At 36.0% G+C, this 10,246-nt stretch overlaps 1 protein-coding gene across 1 annotated transcript in view; it reads left to right on the top strand.

Annotated features, from left to right (window-relative positions):
- The first annotated feature begins 1,788 nt into the window (after positions 1 to 1,788).
- Positions 1,789 to 10,246, top strand: part of LOC110024244 — an 8,672-nt gene continuing 214 nt past the window's right edge. The window contains exon 1 of the mRNA XM_020724102.1: positions 1,789 to 2,321. Within this exon, the coding sequence (XP_020579761.1) occupies positions 1,884 to 2,321 (438 nt within the window). The 5' untranslated portion in view covers positions 1,789 to 1,883. The remainder of the gene's footprint in view (positions 2,322 to 10,246) is intronic.

Below are 10,246 nucleotides of genomic sequence, written 5' to 3'. Positions count from 1 at the left end.
AATTTCTAGAGGTATTTGAAAGGTCAAATAGATGTCAAATTAACGAGTTCATTGTCGAATCGAGCGTCTCAACAAGACGAATCCAACGAGCCTAAGATTTCTCAATTCCAACATCATTAAGACACTCAAATGTTCATCAAACGTCATAGGATCAAAGGAAGCTCTCCGGACCGTCCGATCAAAATGGTTTATATACCTGCATTAATTTCACTCAAAACACTATAAATAGAGTCTCACCTCTCACATGAAAAGGAGGAGACTTAAGAGAGAACTCGAGGTTTTGAGAAGGAGCTCAAGTCCAAGATCATCTTCACCATCGTCTATCGTCGTCGACCACCACTGACCGTCGACAATCACCGCTGCCCTCCGCACACTGTCAACCACCGTCGGCCACCCTTAATCTTCGTCAATCACCGTTGACCTCCTTCGACCACCGTCGACCGTCATCGATTATCGTCAACTACCGTTGATCCCCGCCGCGCCGACCTCCGTCAACCACCGCTGACTAGACATCGTCAGTCAACGTTGTAACTTGGAAAACTGGTAACTCTTTTCCGCCTGTAGGACAAGGGACATCTGTAATCATCAACTTATAGTGGATATTTACAACTGGGTCAGACCCCGTGATTTTTTTTCTTTACGGGTTTTCCACGTAAAAACTTTTGGTGTTATCACAACTTGGTTCATTTTAATCTCAATGTGTGCTGAATCCTTGCGCAACGTTAAGACGATAATTCATTACTCTACCACCCCGAGTTTTCTAGCACACATCACAACAACAAAATCTTTATCCCACTAAGTGAGGTCGGCTATATGAATCATTTTTCACCATTGTGTTCAGCCATACAACGTGCCCCTTCCATGAGAAGTCCAAGCACTTATACAATTATCAAAAGGATTCATATCATGATTTTTTTAACAAGTTTTACACCAGCTCAGCTACCTAGCGCAACCCTTCACTTTTCACATTCGGGATTGAGACCGGCAATGATAATATTCATATTGTGAGGGGTGCAATACGAGGACTTCCCAAATGTCCACTCATCCTAATTCTGCCTTCCCCAAAGCACGTTGAACTTGGGAGTTCTGATGAGATCCGACATATTGGTGCTGGTATAGTCACACCCATAAATTCAAACACTAAAATACAATTGAGTTACTTAATTTTTTTTCTAACTAAAACTCAACTTAAAAAAAAAAAAGAAAAAATTCTTCAATAATTACTTGCTTCTATTCGAGAGCTTATAATTGAAAGAAATGAATAGCCCTTTTTCAATTATTTTATTAATAAACAAAAGTAAAAAAAGCATTAAAATCATCAAATAAAGTACATAATTCCAAAAAATTAAAGGCCGATCATTTATCAACTTATAAAGTCAAGCACACCGCCCCATTGCAAATTTCGTAGTTGGACGGTGATCTGACTTTCCCCCATCGTTCAATCATAATTCTCTTCATCATGATTTGTCCGAAAAGCTCCCTCGCTGTTCGGGCCCTAACAGTAAAAATCCTACCTTCTTCCATTCGTGACGCACACGGGTAAACACGTTAACCTTACGCTGCATACGTGTAGCGCATACAATCGTCGGATCAAATTGTCACGCGGCTCGATCTCCCCAAGATGTCATCGGATCCCATCGGACGGCTCTGCTTGAATCCCCGTGCCGGTATGAAATAATTGAATGGCAATTTCGATATATTCCGTCGGAATTGTGGCCAATTAATAAAACTGTTGTTCAGTCTTTAAATTGCTTGCTCCCTCTAGCCATAGCAGAGTAGTTTAAAATTTTCTCCGCTGCAAATCCCCGCAGTTATCTAGGGTTTTGATTCATCTACAGCTTCCTCTTCGTTTTTTTGATCTTTGAGGAGGCTGGTGTTCATCAATGAGGGTTTACCCGGCGAATGCGTTAGACGGTGGGAGCAAGAGGCTCCGGCGACTTCCTCATGTATTCAGCAAGATGATTGAGCTTCCATTTGGAGCCGATGCCGACGTCTACATTGAGGAAGAGCCCTCCATGTTCCGGTTCTTTGTGTCGGCTGATGGCGTGAGCGGCGGAGTCCGGGCTCACGCGGTGGCAGTTCATCCCGGAGTGATGAAGGTCGTGGTTCTTAATGGTGCCGGCACTAGCGAAGGGGACTTTGGGGATGATGAGCTTGAGTTCGATCGATGGAGGTTTCGGTTGCCACATTCAGCTCTGCCAGGTCTTGCGACGGCTGAGTATGTGGATGGAGTGTTGATCGTGACGGTGCCGAAGGGCGTTGGTACGGAGGAGCGAAACGGGGTTTTTGTGGAAGAGAATGGGGATTTCAGCGGATCTGCGGTGGGTTCGCTTATTGTTGTACAGTAATTTTCTATCCTTCTTCATTGTCGCTTTCGTTGTGTTTGAGTTGAGATGTCCTGTTTCCTTATGCTTTTGCTTGATATTAATGATAATGATAATGCTAATAATAATAGTGATAGATTGTCTTTTTTTATGTTTTCATTTTTCAAATATTTGATTCAAGTTCTATTTGCTTTTTGGAATCTTAAGCCGAACTTGCTGTGGGTCGTTCAGGATGTATTTGATTATTGTAGGAAATGCAATCATATTGAGTGTTTGACCTCAATGTTTTAACAAATAAATAACTATTCATTAATTTTTAATTTAAATGCCATGAAGTTCAAGTTTCATCATAAAATAAAATAAAAACTTAGAGATTGGTGGTTGGTCATGTTGACTAGCAAGGCAGCAGTGAGGTGGTTGGTTGGTATTTGACGAGAGAAGATGAGCTTCAGGTGGCTGACAATCGGAGGTATTTAAGTTCTGTTTGGGCCACAAACAAAAGCTTTTATTAGAGGTCATAGTAATGTAGCGAGTGGGGGAGATTTTGTGGAGCCACAGTCAGGCAGGCCCCAACATATTGTTTTCTGTTAGGTATGACTTACTAGATAAGGGACATATGCTAGAATAGAACGGAGCAAGTCAGCGAAGTGGAGCGAAAGCATCTATCCAATCGGGAGAGTTTCGTTAAGCGGTTTAGGGGTGCAGGGGCAACGCACTCGCGGTACGACACATGGGTAATTTTATAATTACATATTATACATCAGGGTTATATATGTGTCGTATTTGTAACCCTAAGGGGATTTTGTACTGTTTCGTGAAATTTAAAGAAACTGCCGCTCTGCTCCCGAGAATGTAGGCAAATTGTCGAACCTCGTTAAATCTTTGTGTTTTTTTCTTGATTTGTGTCCATTCTTACTATTTCTTTGCCCTAATTCTTCAACACCTTCAGTATATTGTAGGAGAATATCACAGTTGGAGTGATGAAAGTCATGTTTGACATGTATGAGAAGCCGTTAGTGGTGAATAAGATAAATATAATGAGTAAAAATTTAAATCATATGATGATAGAAGGAGATTGTTTGACAAAGCATATCAAGGATTTACTTTTATCATAAGTTATTTGAGTTTTTTATATCAACTTTCATAACAAAGCTCATGCATTGAGTTTTTCATTATCATTTTTTAAGAGTTGGTATAAAATTGTGTTATGTATGTCGAGCCAAAGCAGCCCAAGATCCCGGTGCCTAAGAGCTCATTTTTGGGCACTGACAGAGAGGGGGCGCCTTTTCACCCCCTTTGGGCACTCGAGCGCCCAATTTTTTGACGCAGACAAAGGAGTTGAAGCTTAAACTCTAGTCTTTGGCGCTTAAGCGCCCGATTTGCTGGGCACGATCTTGAGAGCTTGACGCTCATGCGTCAAATCTGGGCGCCTAAGTGCCCAGGCGCCTAGTACAGTAACTCCACTTTCTGGGGTTTTAAACCAATTTTGAGTGGCGTAATGATGGGCTGGGTGTAGATCTTTCTTTAGTGTTCTTCAACATGTTACTGATGAAAGAGAGAAGAGTTGGAGAGGAGAATTTCTGATATCTCAGCGTGTGTTTTTTTGTGTCAGATTGAACAAGCATGATTGTGGAGCATCTAGTAAGTTTCTTCGTATGATTGTGCAAAAATAACTTGTGTGAGTCTTTTATAAAATTATCTGATTTTCATATTGAATTTATGGTGGTGTGACTTCGTGATTTTTTCCCTTTCTCGGATTTTTCCAACAATTCTCGTGTGTGTTTTTGGTTGTTTTGATTTTACTTTTTTGCTTAAATTTATTACTCCAATTTTTTCGAATCCCGTGATCCTATTCCACTGTGACATTGAGAATTGTTTGGAGGATTTCTAACAAATTGTGTTGGCAATCAACAATTTTTATGAGTCAATAGTTGAACTTGTTGATATTTGTGAATTGATCTCAATTGAGGGTATTCACGGATGATAACTAGCTGGCTCTATAGTTTTGAGGGGTTTTTAAAGACAATCAAGTTAAAGGTTGAAGTTTGTTATTATTATTATTATTATTTTATTTATTCTTGCAGGCCATTGATAAATGAAAGAAGAAAGAAAGAATGATAAACACATTTCATTTTAAATATTATTTCTTTATCTTTTTCATGTTTTTTATTTTTTTAATCGACAACTGATGCCATGTTTTGATTTTATGAATATTATTATTGTTCTCTTCTATAGCAATCATGATTATGATTTATGACGCACTTAGAAGTTCAAGTGTTGAAATCAGAGCAACAATGAATTTGAGCATGCATATGATATATGTGTGTGTGTGTGTGTGTGTGTGTGTGTGTGTGTGTGTGGCTTGTTTGAAACTCAAGCAAGGTTATAACATGATTGTGTAAATTATAACATCAACAATGCCACAATTTCATCAACAACATGCTTATGAAAACCCCTCATCCAGTAACTCTTGTCTAGTATATATTGTTAAGTACAAATCTGCCCTTTGGACCGTGCCTAAGAATTAGAGTCAGATTTCGTGAGAGGGGAAAGAGGGAGAGGATTGCCCCGTCAGAGGGCAAAAGGGGGTGGTCCCGAACTCGACAATCTCTTTTATTCCACACAAATGGGGTTACAATGTGAGGGTGAGCAGTGGCAAACTCCCTGCATGAGGGGGGAGAGATAGAGATCTTAAAGAGACATCTTTAATTATTGAGCAAAGTTTCAAGCACCTGAAATAACCAAATAACAATGCAATGAAACAAAGAAATACAAGTGCCCCAAATAGTAGCAAATAGAACAAATAAAAAAAATGGTCTCAAATGCCCCACTCATAAAATTGCCGCAGATACGCCACCCTCTTTTCCTCTGGAATCATAACAAAAAAAATTTTGTGGATGGGATTTTCAAACAATTCAAGTGCAAATAAGTACAATGTCTATTCCTCAGCAATTTCCTTATCCGCATCCAGAATTAACACGAATTGTTGAATGGAAATAATTGGTATTGAGTGCGTGTCAGAGATAGAGGAAGCTACCAGTTGTGAAATATGGGTTCTGAGGTAAGCTGGTCCGCTTTTCTTTTTACTCTACACCTGGGCTCACTTGGTACGACAGGTGGACTCGACCTCCAGGATGGGAAGTTCGGTTGAGTCAGTCGACAGATCGACCACCAAGTTCTCATGGGTGGCAACAAAACTCGTCTGACTGGGAGCGCATGCATATTTGCCTGTAGCGACGACACCCCCAAATATATTGTCCAGCTTCTCCAAATCAGGGTCAAGGCCACAAAGCTTAAACTTCCTCGCAGTTGACACCACCTATAAAAAAAAAAAATCATGCAATTCAATGAGTACATAATATTAAAATGAAAAAAAATAGAGCAAGTGAAAAAAATCTCACCGCAAGTCATTTTTCTTTCAAAGCATCAATAGTTCGCCTCACCAAATCCCACACCAAGCCCGTTGATCCGCGTTTGAGTTTCTTCCAAAGTTTACAATCCTTGAGTTTATCACATTTGTTCTTCAACTATATCCTGTCATACTCTCAGCCTGTACTCTCCTTTAGTTTTTTGATTATGTTCTGTCACCCTTGTTGAAATATGTCATGGCTCTATTTTTCAGATCAATTTCAATGAGACAAAGGTCACAAAACATTATTTTTATTTCCTTATCCTACAGTGTGGGTGTTGTCATTTCAATCTAACAGTCACTGTGTGTGTGTGCTTCATTTCAATATTCTCTTATTATCACATTGCTTCAGTTGATATCACGAGTAAATTTCAATGGTTTTGAATGGAACTACATTGTCTCATTTTTTCTCTTCTATGCCTCATTTCACAGTGTGTGCGTATGTGAGAAATAAAATTCTCTTCTCATTAAAATGCAACAGGTGATACCACTGGTAAAATTTCAATGGATTTGAATCACATTATATATCTTTGCTAATAGCTATGAGACCACTAGTAAATTACAATGACTGAGAATGAAAATATACATATTTGTAACTTGCTGTGATACGAAAAAAGAGAAGCATTGCTTACATTGCCGTCTCATTCTTTCTTCGTATATGACTTATTTCACAGTGTGTGTGAGAGAGAGAAATATACTTCTCTTCTCATCAGAATGCCACAAGTGACACCACTAGTAAAATTATGTGGCTATGAATGAAAGTATACATATTTGTTACTAGCTGTGAGACCAAAAAAAGAAAAAATAATGTCACATCACTGTCTCATTCTTTCTACTTCTTTGTTTCATTTCATAGTGTGTGTGTCTGTGGAAGTAATATACTTTTATTTTCACCAGATTGCCACAGGTAGTATCACTAGTAAATTTCAGTGACATTGAAGCTACTAGCTGCGAGACCACTAGTAAATTTCAATGACCGGGAATGAAAGTATATATATTAATAACTAACTGTGATGCAAAAAAAAAGGAAATATTGCTCACTTAACTGTCTCATTCTTTTTTCTTTTATGATTCATTTTACAGTGTGTTTGTGTGTGAGAGAAATATACTTCTCTTTTAATTGGAATGTCACAGGTGGTATCACTAGTAAATTTTAGTGACATGAAATAATATTATGCATATTTGTAACTAGCTGTGAGACAAAAAAACATGAATTACATCTGTCTCATTCTTTCTATTTCTCTTCCTCATTTCACAATGTGTGTCAGAGAAATATAATTCTCTTCTTATTAGAATGCCACAGGTGGTACCACTAGTAAAATTTCAGTGGATTCGAATAACATTATACATCTTTGCTACTAGTTGTGAGACCGCTAGTAAATTTCAATGACTGAGAATAAAAGTATGCATATTTGCATTTAGTTGTGATGCAAAAAAAGAGAAACATTGCTCACATAATTGTCTCATTCTTTCTTCTTGTATAACTTATTTCATGGTGTGTGTGTGATAAATATACTTCTCTTCTCATCAGAATGTCATAGGCGGTATTACTAATAAAATTCAGTGACATGTAATGGTATTGTGCATATTTGCTTCTAGTTGTGAGGCTAAAAAAAAAAGGCTCACATCATTGCCTCATTCTTTCTACTTCTCTGTTTCATTTCACAGTGTGTGTATGTGTGTGTGAAATATATTTCTCTTATCATCAAAATGCCCTAGGTGATACCGCCAGTAAATTTCATTGGCTTTAAATGAAATTAGACATATTTGCAACTACCTGTGAAGTAAAAAAAAAAACAAACATGACTTACATTACTGTCTCATTCTTTCAACTTCTCTGCCTCATTTAACAATGTATGTATGTGTGGGACTAAATACTTGTATTTTTATCAGATTGTCATAGATAATATCACTAGTAAATTTCAGTGGCATAGAATGATATTATGCATATTTGCTATTAGCTGTAAGGTTAAACAAAAATATGAAAAATATGTCTCACATCACTGTCTCGTTCTCTCTATATTTCTACCTCATTTCACAATGTGTGTGTGTGTGAAATATACTTCTCTAGTCATCAAAATGCGACAAGTGGTACATTTAGTAAATTTCAGTGGCTTTGAATCAAATTAAATATTTTTGCTATTAGTTGTGAGGCCAAAAAACATGAAAAACATGGCTCGCATCAATGTCTCATTCTTTCTACTTCTTTGTCTCATTTCGCAGTGTGTGAAAATATATTTCTCACATCACCAGAATGTTCTAGCTGATATCATTAGTAAATTTCGGTGGCATGAAATTGAGTTATACATATTTGCTACTAGCAGTGAGTCAAAAAAAAAAAAAAATCAGGGAAAGATCTACCACACCAAAAACATCATCATATAGAATCACCAAACCAAAAAAGAGCAACGAGAAACGGAAATGTCTCAAAAAAATATAGAGAGATGGGATACCGCAATAATGTGGACTCCAACACGATGGTTAGGGTAGAGGAGGAAGAAGCTCCGCGGCGGGAAATAGAAAGAGCAGCAAAAAGGAATGTGGGATCGAAAGAGGGGTATGCGTGTAAAAATCTTGAGAATAAAAGCGGGTTGCAGAGTCGATCCCGCGACCCGCTTTTCGCTGCGCGATGGTAACGCTGCAATTGGAAAGCTGCTTCAAACGATGAAAGGTCGTGGCCCGCTGCCGCGAAGCGCTAAAACAGGCGCCCCAAATGGGGCCTAAATTTCTATATTAATAAAATACAATCATAGCTCATTATTTACTTGTGTGATAAGCATGAAAATGTATCTTTATAGTGTGTATTCATATATGTACAATCAATGTTTTATATCGCAATTTTAAAATATTAAGTATAAACACCCAAAAGGGAAATGCACATCTATATTCTTAATTTGAACACCATAATTATCCCTAAATTACTCTTTTTATTCTAGTTTAACAACTTATAAAACAGCGCTTCAAAAGATCCTCTTATATGTGTGATAGCTTACTCATGACATCTTATGCTTTAATTCACTAGATTATTATCTCACTTTATATCTAACATAACTACAATTGACTTTATATTAGGAATAATTTTAATGAATTTCTCCTTGATTATACATCCAATAAGCCATGAACAAGCTTGTTGGTGATCTCAGATCTAACATCTTATGTGCAAGTTTAATTTGATTCATTTCACCTAATATGAGCTAAACTTGATTTTGGCTTTTATCTCATTAGTTCTATAAGCATTTTCTTAAACTGTAACAGACACATCATACATAGTTAAATATAATATTCCATTTATTTTTTTTTTGTGTGCTAAAATAGTGATTGGGATTTCAAATTAATAAAAATTAAATTTGAGCATGAGGCATTATATTACCCATCATTAACTTAGAGATACTTTTTAGAGTTGACTCATGTACTTTGGAGTTATGCAAGTGTTCTCCATATATTGATTTATTACTTTTAGGTATAAATTATATGGATAATAAAAATATCTTTCCCTTTTATTAATTTCATGCAAATTCTAAGTTGGGCTTATAATTTAAAATGAATACTTTAATATTAAAGCATCATAGAGCCACCATCATTTATAGCATATATCTCTATAACATTATTTACTTTTATATGTAGCATGCTTATATTATAATCTATATTAGTAAAATATTACAAATTGGTTGACATTGTATCATTCTCACTTATATAACAGTTTGTAATTATTATTACTTTTTTTAAAACAATTGATCACATATGCAAGAACAATATTAAATAAATATGGATATATCATTTAAGAAAAAAATAATCAAATCATATATATTATTAACTCAATTAAATGAAATAAAATTAGGAACTATGCATAATGAAAGTAGTAATACAACACATTCAATTTGAAACTAATTGATTCTTATCAATCTTTGTTTCAAAAAAATACTTTATAAGATTAATCATTCGCTTTTATCTTTTTATAACTTCATATTGCCCAAGGATGCAATAGTTGATTAGTCTTTAAAAAGCTATTATAGGCATATAAACTCATGGTTATCATAAGATGCGTTTTATGCTTTGAATTATGTTTGGACCTTATTCAAATAAATATTTAAATCTTTTTTGAATCATGATTGAAAAGAAAATTGGATCTTTTTTTAATCACGTTTTGTCTTGGTTCAAATAAATTTGTATAAAACTCTAACACAACATATTGAAAAGAAAATTGAATCTTTTTATAAATCTTTTTTTAAACATGCTATATCTAACTTTGTGTTAATAGTTTCACCAATAAATCATAATTTATGTTACACAATAAAAATATTTAAAAATTCTTACTTATATGCACATTAAAATCACAAAAAGGGTCTTACCCTATTAAATCACGTGTGCATGTGTCTGCACGCGAGCATGCGGGAGATGGGGGAGAGGAATAGAGAGCTTCATCAAAGCTTAAAAGTTGATAATATGAAAGGGCAAAACATCTTTCTTAATCAATAATATTACAATTGTTATATATATACAATGTCTATTCCTC

This window comes from Phalaenopsis equestris, unplaced genomic scaffold, assembly GCF_001263595.1.
Source record: "Phalaenopsis equestris unplaced genomic scaffold, ASM126359v1 Scaffold000251, whole genome shotgun sequence".
Taxonomy (NCBI): domain Eukaryota; kingdom Viridiplantae; phylum Streptophyta; class Magnoliopsida; order Asparagales; family Orchidaceae; genus Phalaenopsis; species Phalaenopsis equestris.
Note: the sequence above shows the minus strand (reverse complement) of the source record. Positions and strands in the feature narration are given on the sequence as shown.